General features: G+C 44.5%; 1 protein-coding gene across 35 annotated transcripts in view; it reads left to right on the top strand.

Moving 5' to 3' along the window:
• DZANK1 (double zinc ribbon and ankyrin repeat domains 1) overlaps positions 1-17437 on the top strand; it is a 50505-nt gene that overhangs the window by 17175 nt on the left and 15893 nt on the right. For 21 of the 35 annotated variants that reach the window (XR_006055881.2, XM_042230678.2, XM_027976735.3 and 18 more), the window contains 7 exons: positions 2322-2439; positions 5145-5258; positions 7137-7232; positions 9411-9575; positions 11401-11608; positions 13869-13972; positions 16040-16114. Coding sequence is in view for 34 of the 35 variants with exons in the window: in XM_042230678.2 (XP_042086612.1) it covers positions 2322-2439; positions 5145-5258; positions 7137-7232; positions 9411-9575; positions 11401-11608; positions 13869-13972; positions 16040-16114 (880 nt within the window). In the remaining variant the exon portion in view is untranslated. The remainder of the gene's footprint in view (positions 1-2321; positions 2440-5144; positions 5259-7136; positions 7233-9410; positions 9576-11400; positions 11609-13868; positions 13973-16039; positions 16115-17437) is intronic. The other 14 variants (XM_027976746.3, XM_027976742.3, XM_060397480.1 and 11 more) reach the window with 1 other exon arrangement.

Below are 17437 nucleotides of genomic sequence, written 5' to 3'. Positions count from 1 at the left end.
TTTCCCTTGGGATTGGTAGAGTGGGTGACCTGGATAAAGGTGGTCAAAAGATACAAACTTTCACTCGTAAAATGAATAAGTCCTGGGGATGTAAGTGGTAAAGATAGTTAATGACACTATACTGCATACTGAAAGTTGCTAAGAGAGTACATGTAAGAAGTTCTCAACATAAGGAAAAAAAATCCTGTAACTGTGTGGTGACCGGTGCTAACACTGTGGTGATCATCTTGCAGTATCCACAATTATTGATTGTTATGTTGTACACTTGAAACTAATACGGTGCTATAGTGTCTCCTCTGTCTTTATGGGTTTTGTCTGTGGTTTTATCAGTTATTGAGGAAATTATACTGAAATCTATGACTATAATTATGAGTTTGTCTACTTGTCCTTGTATTGCTTTCAGTTCTTTGCTTCATGTACTTTGAAGCTCTGTTGTTCAATATATAAGCCTTTTGGATTCCTATGTTCTATTGCTGAATTGACCCCTTTATCCTTACAAAATAAGCTTTTTAAAAAAAATTTTATTGGAGTATGGTTGATTTACAGCATTGTGTTACTTTCAGGTGTACAGCAAGGTGAATCAGCTATACACATACATGTATCCACGCTTTTTCAGATTCTGTTCCCATATAGGTCATTACAGAGTATTGAGCAGAGTTCCCTGTGCTGTCCAATAGGTTCTAATTAGTTATCTACTTTTAAATATAGTAGTGCATATACATCAATGTCAATCTCCCAGTTTATCCCTCCTCCTGTGAAATAACCTTTTATTAACCCTAATAATAGTCTTTGCATAGAAATCATATTTGTCTGGTATTAAATCAGCATTACTGCTTTCTTTTGATTAGTATTTGCATGGTGCATCTTATTTTCATCCTTTTCTTTTTAACCTATTTGTGTTTCTCCAGTTAAAGAAGGTTTCTTTTAAACAGCATGTAGTTAGGTCTTGCATTTAGAAAATAGAACAACAACAACAAAAAAAGAAAATAGAGCAATCTCTGCAAGTGGTGCTGAGCGTATTTATATTTGTTCTGATTATTGATACGTTTGAGTTTCAGTCAGCTGTCATGCTATTTGTTTTCTGTTTGTCTTACCTATTCTTTGTTGCCCCCCCTTTTTTGGCTTGCTTTTGGATTAATTGGGTATGTTTTATGATTTCATTTTATTTTGTATCCTTTGTTGGCTTATTAGCTATAAGTTTTCTTTTAGTGGTTGCCTTAGGGTTTATACTACATATTTTTAACTTATCACAGTCTGTCTTCAAGCGATGTTAGACCACTTCATATATAGTCTAAGAACTTCCAGTAACTGGATAATTGCAGCCTTTGTGCTAGCATGATCATTTATTTTACTCCTACAAGTATTATGAACCTCATAATACATTATTACTTTTATTCAATATCAATTTTTTATAGTCCTTTATACTTCTACTGTGGTAAAAATACAGTAAAATTTACCATTTTAGCAATTTCTAAGTGTACAATTCAATGACATTAAGGACATTCACAGTGTTGGGCCACCGTCAGCACCATCCCATTTCCAGAACTTATTCATCATCCCAAACGGAACCCGGTTTGCCCAGCGCCATTGCTGAAAAGACCATCCTTTCCCCAAGTGAAGACAGCTACAAAGGCTGCTGACTGTTGAGAGGCCCCGGTAGAGACTGGTGCAGGCAGCCGAACAACCCAGTGCACAGTATGCAGATATCGTAGATGCTGCGCGGTTCAGCTAGGTCACAGGGTCGGGGCCCGACCTGCCTGGAAATGCTTGGCGGCAACAGGGTGACTGACAAGGGAACCAGGTCCAGGAATCCTTTCACAGCCAGGTAGGCGGGTGAGGGCTGAAGGACGACGCAGCCACCTTGGAGTGGGCAGACGGTGTTGGGGCAGAACCTCGGACTCCACGCAGGTGAGTGAAGGTGGAGGCAGGGCTTACCTGACAGGACTCTCCAGGGCCAGGTCAGAGTCAGAAAAGCGCACCGCGGACATTACTGGAATTCGCAGGGCTCACCCTCACACACGTCAAAGCCCAGGTGCCAGGAGGAGCCAGGGCCCCACTCGGAAGTGGGGTCGAGGCTGCTGATCAAACTGCTGCTGTGCCCGGAAGCAAGAGGCGCCTGGCCTCCAGGTGAAGGGCACCATGGTCCCAGCCATGTGGGACTTTGTGATAAAAATGCTTAGAGAAGCACCTCCCGTCTTAAACTTGTTCCACTGCCTTTGAGAGCCTTCTGCTTCCTGTTTTGTTTTTTAAGAATGTTCAAATGCTTGTCGATGTCGTGCGCTGCTCAGCACAGGGCCGCTCAGGGGCCTCTTGTGTCGTAGGTGTGCCCGCTGCCTGGTGGCCCGCCCGTCGGACCCCTTTGCTCGTTACTGTCTGGAATGTGGCTCCTCTGTGCCTCCCATCTTCGGCTGCCGTCTGCCACCCCCAGAAGGAGCTCAGGTGAGTAGCAGAATCCTTGAAGCTTCTTCCACTGGTCGATCTGGTCTGTATTTGCAGCAGCATAGCACCTGGCACACAGGAACCACAGATAGTTGTTGAAAAAATTATTGGCAAGTGATTCTTGTTCTATCCAGACTCCTATTTAGGAATCAGAAACACGTTTGCAGTGCCATTCCTTTTGTGTGGCCTCGAAGAAGCATAGGCTCAGGAAAAGACTAACATCTTTTGATTTCAGTGGTTTACTTATAGATAAATACATGTTTCCTACTCATATGATATTTCTGTTCATAACCAGGGGACAATATGGAAATATATTCTACAAATAAATGACCACAAGTACTAATTACAGGTCTGTATATCTGTAAAATACACCATTCTGTCCAAAGAAGCTGTTTATATCAGCTATAGATCGATCAGTATGTCTACAGTTGAAAGTTTTAGCTGACTGTAGATAATAACTGATATTATCCTACCACTAGGTGTGCAGTAAGTTAGGGAATTCCCTGGAAGTCCAGTGATTGGGCCGGGTGCTTTTACCTCCATGGCCCAGATTTGAGGACTGGTCGGGAAACTAAGATCCTGCAAGCTGCACAGCTCAGCCAAAAAAAAAAAAACCCATAAGGGTTTGTAGTTAGTTAGGAAACATACTTGACTTACTAAAAATCAAAACCTTTACTTAAATGTGTTCATCTCTTATGCACTTGATACTTTGGGGTTCTTTTGGATTCAGGTTTACAAAATGATGCAGAAGGATCTGGGAAGTTTACTGAAAAATGACCATTTAAAAAGGATAGCCACAGGGTGGGAGGTGGGAAGGAGGTTCAGGATGGAGGGGGCGTAAGTATACCTGTGACCAGTTCATGTTGATGTATGGCAGAAACCAATACAATATTGTAAAGCCATTATCCTACAGTTGAAAATAAATTTAAGCATTTGGTAGTATTCACCAAAAATAAAAAGATAGTCACTAGGAAAAAGTCATTATTCAATAAATTCAAAGTCCAGAGTTTTAGAATTGAGTTACGCCTTCAAGCAAGAGGCTAGGTACTAAAGGGAGATGCTGTAGAAGTTAATTTAATTTACTCTACTCCCATGATATATTTTGAACTCCTTAGAGAAGGTGGTATAGCAAATAAAATATGAACAGGTCTCACTGGTTTGAAATTTCCCTGCTTACATATTTGTTGGTGCAGTGTCAAAGTTGTTTTTTTACTGGTCTGAAAACAAATTTTTCAAAACTTTCTCTGTTGTTACAGGGAGAAAAGGTTATCAGGGATTATAAATATTCAAAATGATGGGCTTTGGAACATCTATACTGCCTGTAAATGACATTTATTAACATGCCCCAATGTATAAACAGCTTCGTAATCTGAAGTATTGAGTTCTTACCGTGTCCTGCTCTCAGCTGGGCTTCAGGGACTTAAAGGGGTGGATCCTGCTCCTAGGGTCCCAGACCTAAGACACTCAGGGTCTCGTTAGAGACGTGCAGAGGGGTTCCTCTCAGCTCCAGAGCCACTCTGCATCGTCCTGCTGAAAGCATACACAGAATTGAGTTGTATTTGTTGATGAGTTACAGCATCAACTGAGTTCACCTTATCAACACATTTCTTTGTGAAAGTTGGGGATTGCAGTGGGACAAAGGATCCTGAGACTCGGAATGGAGGTGCTGGCTTGGACCCAGATTGAAATGCATGACCTTGATTCCCTGCATTTCTCTGAGCTTCGTGCTGGTGAACAAGCTGGCCCTCCTGAGGAGGCTGGCCCTCCTTTCCTTGAAGTATATAATACCTCACCTGGGGCAGTGGCCTTGAAGGGAGACTCTTCTCAGGATTCACCACCACCTTTTTAATTCCTATGTTTCCTGTGTTGAAATTTTTTTTTTGTTTGTTTGCTATTTTTAAAAGTTGAGTTTTTTAAGTTATTTTCTAATAGAGCCTGGTGGGATGCAGTCCATGGGGTCACAAAGAGTCGGGCACGACTGAGCAACTAACACTTACTTACTAAATAGAGCTCTAGGGAATACAGCAGACTCCTTAACTTTTCACAGTCTGTTTCAGAACAGTTTAACTTAAATCTAGCAATACACAGAAATTTCCCTCCTAGAACTCCCTGTTAAGTCCCTGATTACTTGCTGGTTCATCAGTCGCTCAAAACAGGACCATGATCTCAGGTTGGGGCAGCCATGGTCCTCCCTGTTGGCTGGCCACTGAGTGCGTCATCTTGACCGAGCTCCAGATCCTGTGAGCCCTGGCCGCCAGCAGCCACAAAGCTGCTGGTGTTCACAGCCCACCCTGCTCTGACAGAGCTGGAGGAGGACAAGGAACAGCCCAAGCAAGACCCAGCAGATGTGTGGGGTCCTCACCCAAGGTTCATTGCTTTTCAGTTCATCCTGTCTTTGGTTGGCTTTCAGAATCTGAAATGGTTATATTTTTTTAACAGTTTCATCCAACTTTATAATTGCCTTTTAATATATTATAGAAAAGATTTGTCAATTTCCTTACTCCACTGTAAGCTATTTATTTTTCTTTTCTTTACACCTCTCTTTTCTACAATAGATATCTTTTTACCTTAATAAGAAATGAGTAAAAATGCCGATTATTTAAAAGAAATTTTTTACAAAAGTAAATTAAAGCTTACGTTCTAAGATCAATTTGTGCCTTCACGTTTTGCATCTGAAGACCAACCTGGCCTCCTTCTTCATGCAGATGGGCTTGTGCACAGAGTGTGAGAACGTGGTGCCCCTGAACACACCCATCTGTGTGGTCTGTGAGGCTCCCCTGGCACCACAGCTGCAGCCACAGGCCAGCTTCCGCCTGAAGGTAATTAAACGTGAATCTGTGACAGTGTGAGTGAAATCCATATAAATCAATGTTTGAGCAGTTAAACGTCTTTCTTCAGCTGATGACATTGGCTAACAGTTGATGAGCTAATACCCATGAACAAAACCCACTCTTGTTTTCGGAAGGGCATCCGCCCAAGAGTTGAACTTGCCAACAGGATCTAAACATCAGGAAAGATCCATAGAAATGTGTTTCCCCAGACATGGGTTTGGAGGAGAAATTGCACTGCAGCTCACACAGGTTTCTACTCTGTATATTTTTAAATTGAACGTTGTCATTCATGTTGACTTGTAATCTTGTCCTTAAAGTCACTTGGTGTTTGTGTTTGCTTTGTTTGATTATGGGTCACTATCACCTAGAAAAGGAGGATTACAAGCTGTCACAAGGGTGAAAAAGTGAAGTATCATGTCGAACTTAAAAAACGTCTTGGTAGACAAATGGCATCATGCCAGGAACATTTTGGGGGCAGAATCACTGAACCTACAGCCATATCTTTTCTCCATTTTTGAATTTACGGTCCCACTCACCTCCTTTTTACTTGACCTCAAGTAAAGTTCACTACAGGATGAAATAGGTTTAATATAGATAATTTTGGGGATAAAAGAACAAAAAATTTCAGCAATAAGGGAAGTGCTCTTATTAAGTGCCCTTAATGTACAGTGAGAACTGTGACACCTCAGGGACTTCCCTGGTGGTCCAGCTGTTAAGACTCAGCTTCCATTGCAGGGGGCACAGGTTCACTCCCTGGTCAGAGAACTAAGACACCACTTGCTGTGGGGCATGGCCACACTACCTAGGCTATGTTAACCATCTTTTCTGTTTTCGTGTTTGTGTGTGTGTGTGTGTGTGTGTGTGTGTGTGTGTGTTACAACTAATCTCCAGCTTCCTGACTCTAGAAGATTGAACTTACTACTCATTTTCTAAGACAGTCTTTTCACTTTTCCAATTCTAAGTGAGAAACTACAGAGCAAATCCAAATTCATATATAACTAGATTACTTGTAAACATACAATCTTTTGCTTGTCTTGGGTCTTCCTGTTGTCTTGGGTCTTCCTGTTGAAGCCAGAGATGGAGAGCCTACCCAGGAGTACAGTTTCAACACTGAAAAAAAAAACAAAACAACTCACACAGAAGCAATGTGAAAAAGTCAGTTTGCCTTCCTAAGTCCAGATGAATACTCTTTTTCAGGTTTTTTTGATTTTCATTTCAGGGTCTGCTTCTTTTAAAACTATGTTCATTTGCCGGGCACTGTTTCTGTTGTAATAATTTCTAAACCAATCCAGTTTCAGGGTCTGGTGTTAGTATAGGGTCTCCAGGCTAATGGACTGGAAAGACTGCTTGGTGATTTCTTTGCACAGCTGTTTTCTCATAGCAACACTTATTTCTTTTCTTTTCTTGTGGCAGGGGGAAGTACTTTGATTTATTGGACTTAAAGTACTGAATAAGAGAAAGGGATTTTTAAAAAAAAAGCATGATTAAGTAGATATGAAACTTCTCAATCCTGGCTTTCAAAGTGTCATGCCTTGAAATATAACCTAAAACTTGAACCAACCTACAGATGCCACTTTAAATTAACACAGCATATGGCTTCCTTTTTTGCATGGTGTGTGTGTGTGTATTCAAACTTGTGTTCCATGTAAGTTAATTCAAAAGATAAGTTTTAGAAGTTGAAATCATCAGGATATCTGACTGCTTCACGGTGGTAGATGCCTCTCCTATTATTCCACGTTATTAACACCCTTTTTGTCCTGGTGTTACTACACTACTCAGATGAATGGGAGGAAAAATGAACGTGTTTCTCTGAAGAGATCAGAGAAGCACCGTGGAAACACACAGGTCTCTTTCCCTGTTTTCAAGGAGAGAGTTATCTGCCGCGACTGCGGCACCGGGAACCCGGCTCAGCTGAGATACTGTGTCTCCTGCGAGGGGACCCTGCCGTCCTCGCCACAAGAGGTGGGTTGACCGCACACACCTGTCCTGTATCTCAGTGGTCGATAAACGTTCATTGTTGATGGTGAGAAATATAGTCTGCAGAGATGGGGGAGGAAGTTTGTTGGGGAGGAGAGGGGAGAGACCACAAGTGACTCATGGTACACTGAAAGCATTTCTGTGTGTGGAGAGGACACTGCTCGCTCACCAACACACAACTGTCTTCAGGAGGATTCCATCAAGTCGGCAGTTTCTTAGAATTTCATGTAGTGGCTTTGTGTGGAAGCTGGCGCAGCCGGTGGGGCCCCAACGGCCAGGAGTCATTCATGTGTCACTCACAGGCAGGCATGTCTGTTTTGGTTTTTGTTTAAAATTAATTTCTTTAAGAAAAATTTTAAGCTTTATTTCAGTAAAACACTTCAGATTCCCTTCGATTATAGCCTATCGGTAAGCAAAATGTATATGTACTGGTTTTGTACCACGTCGCCAAATTCCAAATTTCTTGTCCTAGGAAAGCAAGCTGAAAAGCACAAGTGCTGGCAACGACTGTGTTATTTTAAGCAAAAATAAGTGCATTTTCAGCACTTAAGTGAAGTGAGGCTTTAATCCAAAAAAGACTCAGTTCCACTGTGTGCCTGCCCTTTTTCGAAGTTTAGCAAGTGGTGGGCACCATTGCTTGGGTTTCCCGCCAGCTTATCTTGAGTGTTTAAAATGAAGGAATTGAGGTACAATTCAAGTCCAGTGATTAGGTTCTGTGTAGATGATCTATTTCATGTGTATGAAATGATGACTTCCAGGTGACTCGCCCTGGCCTAATAATCCCACAAAGAAGTCAGTGTTTTCCAGCCAATTTAGAAGAAAATTCCTGCTTCCTTGAGGCCGTTGCAAAATACAGCCCTCTGACTGTTCGGGGGGTTGTTCTCATCTCATTGACTTTCCGTAAAGGAATGTGTGTGTGCTCTTTGTTCTAATTTATTCATTGGTGAGGCTATCGTAGTTTTACTTGAGCAGAAATACCTTATTTCCAGGGTTTGCAGTGGTTCAGGGCTCTCTTCCCTTCTGGATTTGGGAGGACACTGTGTAGACCTGCCTGTGTGGGTCCATGTCCACCTGTCCACGAGTGAGCAGAGGACGCTTGCCTGGTGATTGGTGTGGAGCCATTGTGGGGGTGTTTAAAACAGTTTCTTTGTGCCTCACAGCCACTCCAGGCCAGGTGCCTCCTCCTCCATACCCAGCCAGAAATCACTTCTTAGGACTTGGGTCTCAGCCCCCGGTTAGTTGGGCTTCCCTGGTGGCTCAGTGGTAAAGAATCTGCCTGTCAAGCAGGAGATGTGGGTTTGATCCCTGGGTCAGGAAGATCCCCTGGAGAGGGAAATGATGACCCACTCCAGTATTCTTGCCTGGGAAGTCCCATGGACAGAGAAGCCTGGGAGGCTATAGTCTATAGGGTCTCAAAAGAGTCAGCACGACTTAGCAACTCAACAACAACAGCCTGCTTACTTAAGAATCTGGAGACAGAGACCATTAGTTCTCTCAAACTGAGACGGTCTCTCATTGCTATTTCATTTGCATTTCTTTGAGGTTAAACCTTTTCACTCATGTATTGACTCTTGGTGTTTTTCTATGAATTATCTGCTTACCTTTTTAATAAAACACTCAGAATTATTTGTGGGAGTGTCTCGTATAAATAGTGTAGGAGGTTTCATGTGAAGAGCTAGTCTCTCCTCATCCTGGTCCCTTGGCTCCTACCCGAGCAGTCACCACTGGCACTCAGCTTCTGAGGTCTGCTTTCAGCCATCGGAGGCATGACTAATTAACTGTAGTTTAATATGAACATTGACCCAGTGCCTTGCACCTGGCAATTTATCCTGTTAGTAACCTTCTCATTTTCTCCATGACTTCATAACATTACACTGTCTCTGTGTACTGTGCTAGGTTCAGGCCATCCCCTGGTGCTGGACATTTAAGCTGTTTCCAGTTACTTCCTCTGAATCCACAATCCTGCAGGGAATGGTCTTGAATATACTTCTTAATGTATTTATTCATCTGCAGGATAAATTCTAGAAGGTAGAACTGCAGAGTCAAGAGAGTATCAGCCTTTCTTCTTGTGATGGCTGCAGTTGTATGGGATGGGCATAAGCTGTATGGGAAGACTGTGTCTCTAATATTCATGAAAATTTGAAAGTATTTTCTGTCCTCTAGCCTAGCGTTCCGACTTGCTACTCAGTTTGCTTTAAATGTGGGGCCAGCAATCACCCATCTGCTCGCTTCTGTGGCTCCTGTGGCCTTTATGTGAGGTCCTTGGCACGACCCTACATGGAGAGCAGCCTGGCTCCAGCTGCTGGAGAACTTGGCCTGTTTGCTGAGGTGAGGCCTCCACGCTAGTAAGACCTGGTCCCGGGACGGGGTTTTAACTCTGAATTTGTGTGCCCGACCCTGTGAGCCAGCCCAGGGGATGAGAGCCAAAACACTTAGACCCTTCACGTGGACTTTAACTAGGTGTACAAATAAGTTCAACCAGTTTATGTTTTCAACACATTGATTGCTTTGGGATTCAAAGATATGCATTTATATATATTCATATCTATATGAATAGATGTGGTATTCATAGATATCCTAGTAAGAGATATTCATATCAGGCAGATATTCATAGATATGCATTCATCTACACTAAGTTGAGGCCTAACCACATATGCAAGGGAATAGATGTCATTGCACGCGTGCTCAGTTGCTTCATTCATGTCCAGCTCTTGGCGACCCTGTGGACTGTAGCCCTCCAGGCTCCTCTGTCCATGGGATTCTCCAGGCAAGAATAATGAAACAGGTTGCCATGCCCTCCTCCAGGGGATCTTCCCGACCCATGGACTGAACCCACATCTCTCATGTCTCCTGCATTAGCAGGCAGGTTCTTACCACTAGCACCACTTGGGAAGCCCTAATAGATGTCATTAGGGAGATTTAAAATACGTGGGATAAAATGTATTTTTTCTCTTGAATTTCTTATGTAGCACACCAAGAAATTTCCCCCTGCTCTTTTATATTCTAGAAAACTTACACTGGGGTACATAAGATTGTTTTTTGCCACTTATAACAACTGGGCATATTTGAGGAGAATCTCCCAAGACTATTTTCAGAAGGACTAGTCTCTAACCAGCTTCATGTTAGCCATTCATGGATTTGTCTAAACTACAGAAAGACTTTTCAAGTCTGTTCTCCTCTTTAGATTCTTCCTTTCATCAGAAGAATTTGTGAAGATCGGTCATTTGTAGAGAGAATACACATGCACTCAGCTCCACATGCACTCAGCAACTTTGCATCCATTTTTAGGGAGTTCACGCCTTTTCAAGTCTGAGTCCTAAGTGTCAGTCGTTTCAGTCATGTCCAACTCTTTGTGACCCCATTGTAGCCCACCAGGCTTCTCTGTCCATGGACTTTGCCAAGCAAGAATACTGGAGTGGGTGGTCATGCCCTTCTCCAGGAGATCTTTCTGACCCAGGGATCGAACCCGAGTTCTCTTATGTCTCCTGCATTGCAGGCAGATTCTTTTACTGTCTGAGCCACCATGCCTTCTTAACCCAGATTAAAACACAGATACCACGACTGCCAATAACCCGGGTGGCATGTTTGTGCAAATGAGACACATTGTTTTTTCCTTAAGACACTTGACTGCCACCTGTTGGAAATTGATTGTAATTTACTAGTTTTGTTGGACATTTTCTTCCATCTACCAGAAAAATTGTCCTAATATGCAAACATACAGCATCCACCACGTGAATATCACCCCTTTAGATGCAGTGCTCTTGTGCAGTGTGCAACATATACAACATTACATGAGGGTCCTCTCAGTGCCCCAGGCCCAGAGGACGGAGAGTATCTCAGAGAAAATGCTGGTGCCCAGTAGCTGAGTGTCGATGGTCCACTGGATTTAGAGTTGAGAGGATGGATTTCTTCCAGGCCTCAGGCAGCGGGACAGTCAGTGACCAGGGGTGGGGCTGGCTTCACAGATCAGGCTGGGCATTGCTGGGCAAAACAAGCAGGGAAGATGAGGCAAGACCTGGAAACTTTTTTTTAGTTCAAAGTAGTGTTTTGGAATTACTCTTGCTTCTGATTAGGACTGTTTTCTGTGAGTAAAATGGAAAATGAATTAATTTATGTTATAATTTTTTTAACGTTTCCTGTCTTGCCCACATAGCCTCGACCTGTCTGGCAGCCCCTAAATGTTCCTCTGCCCAGGCCTGACGCTGGACCTAAGAGGGATGTGGGCACACAGACCACCGGCCTGTTCTACCCATCGGGGACCCTCCTGGCGAAAAAGGAGCTGGAGGTGGCTTCCCAGAAGCAGAGACAGGAGAAGACGAGTGACCATAAGCCTCTCCTCACAGCCGTCAGCCCGGGGAGAGGTGAGACAAACACTTCTCTGCAGGGCACCCACACTCTCAACGAAAGAGAATTTCCTTTTCTTCCTTGGGATTTATTTTTTATACACAGGAAGTGCCTTTATTTTTCTGTTTCCAAGTAATTTTGGTCTGAATGAATGATAACACTTCCTTAAACATTTAGCGTGTTTTGACCCCTAACCCCATTATCTAGTTTGTAAATGAAATAGCGCATAAGACTTTGTATACTAAGATACAAATGTTGGTAGTCTGCATCACTGTTGCTGTCTGCCATCAGCTCTTTTTAGTGTGGTAAAGTTCACCTGACATGAATGTCACCATCCTCCCCATTTTAGAGGGTCCAGTTCGGCAGTATTTAGTACTTGAGCAGTACTGTACAACCATCACCGCTCTTCCTCTCCTTTTCCAGAACATTTTCATCTCCTCAAAGGTAAATCGCATATCCTGTAAGCACCACCCTCTACACCACCACCCGCAAGGGCGTAGTTATCACTCGTCTGTTTCTGTCTTTATGGATTGGCTTGCTCTGGATGTATGAATGGAAGCATATGATGTCTTTTGTGACCAGCTTCTTTCACTTTTGTTGCTCGGTCGCTCAGTCGTGTCCGACTCTTTGCAACCCCATGGACTGCAGCATGCCCGGCTTCCCTGTCCTTCACCATCTCCCCAAGCTTGCTCTAACTCATGTCCATTGAGTTGGTGATGCCATCCAACTGTCTCATCCTTTGTCTCCCCCTTCTCCTCCTGCCTTCAGTCTTTCCCAGCGTCAGGGTCTTTTCTAATGAGTTGGCTCTTGGCATCAGGTGGCCACAGTATTAGGGCTTCAGCATCAGTCTTTCACTTCGCATAATGTTTCCAAGTTTGTCCATGCAGCATGTTTCAATACTTCATCCTCTTTTTAGAGCTGAGTGATATTCTATTGTGTTTGTTCATCAATAGTGGACATTTGAGTTGTGTGGCTTTGGCAAGGTCTCTTTCCCTGACCACCTCCAGCCTTTAAGTTCCACATACTGTTGGCCTATTCCTTCATTACTTTCCACAATGCTCTAGGGGTGCAAACTGCTCTACAGATTGATCCAGCTAAATGTGAGGTTTTTTTTTTTTTTTAACATGGATAGTTTTTGAGGTCAGTGTTTGAGATATTTTTCAGACTTCAAGGGAGTTTGTCTTGGTTAGCTGTTTATTTCTGTGCTTCTCTTTGGTAAGATGGCCAGCCTGTGGTTTAACTCCTGTCTCTAGGCTCCTCTTACTTGCTTTCTACCACATCATTCACTGTTATCCTTAGGCCTTAACATCCCCTCCTGTGGGGGCTGTGGCCAGCTGGAGGGCCCTGCCCCATCCAGAGCAGCAGCTGCCCCTTGGGCCCAGGCAGCTGAGCCGACGCAGAAGGGCAGGCCTAGAGCTGCCATGTGTCACCCACCTGGGGACAAGAGAACAGACACATGTGAGCTCTCTCAAGTCTTAAGCGGTGACAATGAGTTAGAATTATTGTAAACCCTGTGCCGACTGGAAAGAGGCAAAAGGAAGCTTTTCAGAAATACTCTGCATATTGACGGGGCATATATACTTGCCAAGACTCAGGCTGAACCTTTAAAATAGGTGTATTTTTAATAATAAGTTGTTTCTCAATATGCTTAATTTTAAAAGAGTGAAAGACTCCCTTGGGATTTCCCTGGTGGTCCAATGGCTAAGACTCCACACTCTCAATGCAGGGGCCACAGGTTCGATTCCTGGTTGGGAAACTAAGGTTCCCTATGCCTCCTGGCACAGCCAAAAAATAAAATAAATAAAATAAAAAGACCCCAGATATGGCAATCAAAATGTTCCACTGGAATTCTGTAGTATTCTATGATTGTTCTTAGTTGCCTATCGTGTCCGACTCTTTGCAACCCCATGGACTGTAGCCCTGTCCATGGGATTCTCCAAGCAAGAATACTGGAATGGGTAGCCATTCCCTTCTCCAGGGTATCTTCCTGACCCAGGGATCAAACCTAGTTCTCCTGCATTGCAGGCGAATTCTTTTACCGCCTAAGCCACCAGGGAAGCCCATTCTATGATTAATCATGTGCAAAAAAAAAAAAAAAATTAACCAGGAGCGAAAAAACGGAACATACTCCAGTACATAGTCGAGGTTCAGTAAGTAAAAACCATCACAGAGTTCGGCCAAGTGAAGCCAGCTCTCTGAAAACGCATGGCGTGCTGGTCCTTCTCTGCCTTCACCTCGGAGGAATCATCCGTGTGCTCGGTCTTCTCTCCTCCTCAGGATACTGGAGAAAGCAGGTGGACCACATCTCTGCGCACCTCCGGTCTTATGCTCAGAACAACCCTGAATTCCGAGCCTTGATTGCAGAACCCAGGATGGGAAAGGTGGGTGGACTCTGAGCGGAACTTCCATACCGACCGTCCCGTGGGATCAGGCTGAGGTTGCCCCCAATGACTGTCCTGAAACTCCACTTGGCTTGCTCCTTTTCCTTCTCCTTCCCTGCTTTCCACGCCTCCTCATTGTCCTCCCCACAGCTCTGCCTCCCTCAATCACTTGCTGCCTGAGTCTTGTCCCAGGGTCCGGGCACCTGACTGAAGATGGTACATTGTGAGCGTCTCATGCTTCTAGATACCACAGGCTGTGGGATTCTGAGTCAGAACCATTACACCTGACTGTAGGGTTATGTGTGGGACTTCCCTCGTAGCTTAGATGGTAAAGAATTTGCGCACTGTGCAGGAGACCCGGGTTCGATCCCTGAGTCGGGAAGATCCCCTAAAGAAGGGAATGGAGGGTTAGACTGTAATGAAAGAATAGTGTAGTATAGCCACATTGGCACTAAATCCCATCCCTTTTCACTCGCCCTTGTGGTCATAAGAGTTAACAGGAAATCTGCGCTCGGTGCCTGCCTCAGGTCCTCCACCTCTAGTCCTCTCAACATACCTACAGTGGGTAGCCTCACCTGGTGGCAGTTCTGAAAACGTGCCCACCGATTCTTTGAGAGTCTGCCCTTCAGAGGATGGAGTCTGCGTCCCCTCACCTTGAATCTGGGTGGGCTTGTGATTATCTAACAGACTATGGTGGAAGTGATGCCTGGGCCTCCCAAGGCGTGGTCATGCAAGCGTTCCCCTGCTTGGGTAATGGCACGCTAACCACCAGCACTCTCCCATGGAGCCTGGCCACCCCACTGTGAGAAGCCCAAGCCACGCCAAGTGGCCACACACGGGGGCTCCATCTGCAGCCCCAGCAGAAGCAAGTCCTTGCATGGTCCTGCCTTGTATGGAGCCAGGCAGATGACTGACGAGACCCTGGTCATCCCAGCCCCTGAGCATGGAGCCACCTCTTGCCACTCCAGTCCTTCCAGCTAAGGCCTCAGGCATGGAGCAAGGCAAGCTGTCCATGCCATGTCCTTTGGAATCCATGAACATGATAAAAAGGTGGTTATTGAATGCCACTAAATTTAGGGGGTTTTATGCTGCAGTAGATAATCAGAACAAGCCTTATTTGACATCTAGGAAGACTGGCTCAGGGAGCTTGGTGTCTTCCCGGGACTACACTCTGGGTCTCAGGGGATCAGGATTTGAAGCAGGTCTGTCAGATCTCAAGGGTGCTGCTGTTATAAAGACACATCTATGAGAAGACCTTTTCCTCCGTCATGAGGGTCAGAAGAACCTTTAAAAGTTAGTCCAGCCCACTCCTCTGCCACCAGGTTAGGCCAACATTGAAACTGTGTCATTGTCAAGTATTGCTATTTTTTTTTTTAATAATCCATTCTGGTGGTTTGTGAATTCTTTGGCCCAGTCTAGGGGTCTGTGGGCTATGACCCGTGGGGTGAATCTGGCCTGTTACCAGTTTTGTAAATCGTTTTATTGGATCACAGCTGCACTCACTCATTCATTTACTTATTGTCTGTAGCTGCTTTTGTGCTACAATGGCAAGGACCCTGTGGCCCACAAAACCTAAAATATTCAGTGTCTGATCCTTAAAGCATTTGCTGAGCCCCACTGATCTAAATTCCTTCTGGCACTTACAGAGACAGCAGCTCACCTGAATATCTGGTCCTTGATTGCCAAGGACCTGCCCCACCCCCACCCCCACCCCAGGTTACCTTTTCCTAGTTGATGACTTGCAGCCATGTGACTTAATTAAAGTATGTCTCCTGCAGAGAGTATAAATTTGAGTCTTGCTTTCTTAACCAAATCTGGCAGGCTTGACTCTTTGGCGTATTTAGTTGGTTTATGATTAATGGAATTATAGGTAAGTATGCATTTGTGTCTGCCATTTGCTCTTTGTGTTCTGTTTCATTGGGTTTTTTGTTTCTCTATTCCTGCTTTCTTTTTCGTTAATGAAATAATTGATTACATGTACAGTTCGGTATCTCAGAGTTTCTTGGCCTCAGGGCCTTGAGTCCCACACTCCTGGTTGTGAATTCTCTCTCTTACTTTTTTTACAAGCTCATCTCTGCTACTGTTCATGAGGATGGCTATGAAGTCAGCATTAGGCTGAATTATATTCAAGTCTCCAACAAGGTGAGTAAAACTGTCAAAAGTTATTCATTTGAGAACTGACTGACCTAGAAAAGGGTAGCTTATAACTTATTGAAATGCTTCTACATAATCCACAGAAAGGAAGAGTTTCCAATAACTGTAGCCTAGCAATTTCATAGAATTAGATAAGTAACTGAGCTAAACCTCAGAGAATCCAGCTTTCAGGCACATAAAAATGTCATGAGAACAGGAATTATCACCCTATTGGTCCTTTAGTTCTCTGGTTACTTACACTCACTGAAGTCTAGGTGAAAGGCTGACACGTGTTTGCTATATGTACTTTGACCTCTTTGCCTATAAAAATAAGCCAAACTTTGTGGCCATATATCCCTTGCCCTGCCCTCTTATGTGGTAACTGGAACATTGTCACAGAGCCTGTGTGTGACCAACACTAATTGACGGATGCGGCAGCTTTAGTTTCATTTGACAAGAAGTTACAGTATACAAAGAGAACAATGAATGGATTGAGAAGGTGAGTGAAGAAGGCAAGGAAAAGAAGGGGGAACTTGCCCATGGGTGTGACCTGGCAGGATAGAGGCCTAGGCCATGCCTAAGTCACAGGGAGGCTGGGAGCAGGATCCCATGGGAAAATGCACGTGAACACGCTCTGAAACCAAGGAAAGTGCTAAATGCTGTGATTTCTGTTGTGTGGCTGCACCAGAACTTAGGCTGGGATGTGCTTCAGGAGAATGGGACTGAGGGATGCAGGAGGTAGGCTTGGGGGGCTCGGGGTGGTGGAAGGCTGAATGACAAGGGCCCTAGCCTGATCCACCAGGAGCTCTGGCATGTGAATCACACCACCTTTGTCCCCAGTTGAGGTGGGGGGAGGGCATAACCACTAGGGCAAGTCAGCACCCACCTACTGAGGACAGGGATCAGCCATGAGTTGTTAGCAGCCAACGTAGCAGCTGGGATGGTAGCTGACTGGTTTAGGGGAACTGGGCAGCCACCAAGCGTATCTACAATGTGTTGTCCATCGTGTAGAAGTGGGAAAAGTGTCCCCAGGTCCACAGTATGTTTCTTCTTAGCCTGTGTGTTCTGTGCTCAGAAAGTAGTGGGTAGCCCATGGTGGGGTGGGCAGGATGCCACGCTGTGCGAGTGGTCCAGGTGGATCAAAATTCCAGGTCTGGCCTTTGTCCCACCCATCCTGATTTTATATACATCCACATAACCTCATTTTACCTTCTGGTCATAATATTTCCACTTTACAGATGAGGAAACTGAGGCTCAAGGTTCCTAAGATAGTAGGTGACAGCACCAGGATTCAAGCTCTGCAGCCTGAGCCTACCCGTCAGGTCCACCTAA

The sequence above is a fragment of the Ovis aries genome, chromosome 13 (assembly GCF_016772045.2).
Source record: "Ovis aries strain OAR_USU_Benz2616 breed Rambouillet chromosome 13, ARS-UI_Ramb_v3.0, whole genome shotgun sequence".
NCBI classification, from domain to species: Eukaryota; Metazoa; Chordata; class Mammalia; order Artiodactyla; family Bovidae; genus Ovis; species Ovis aries.
Note: the sequence above shows the minus strand (reverse complement) of the source record. Positions and strands in the feature narration are given on the sequence as shown.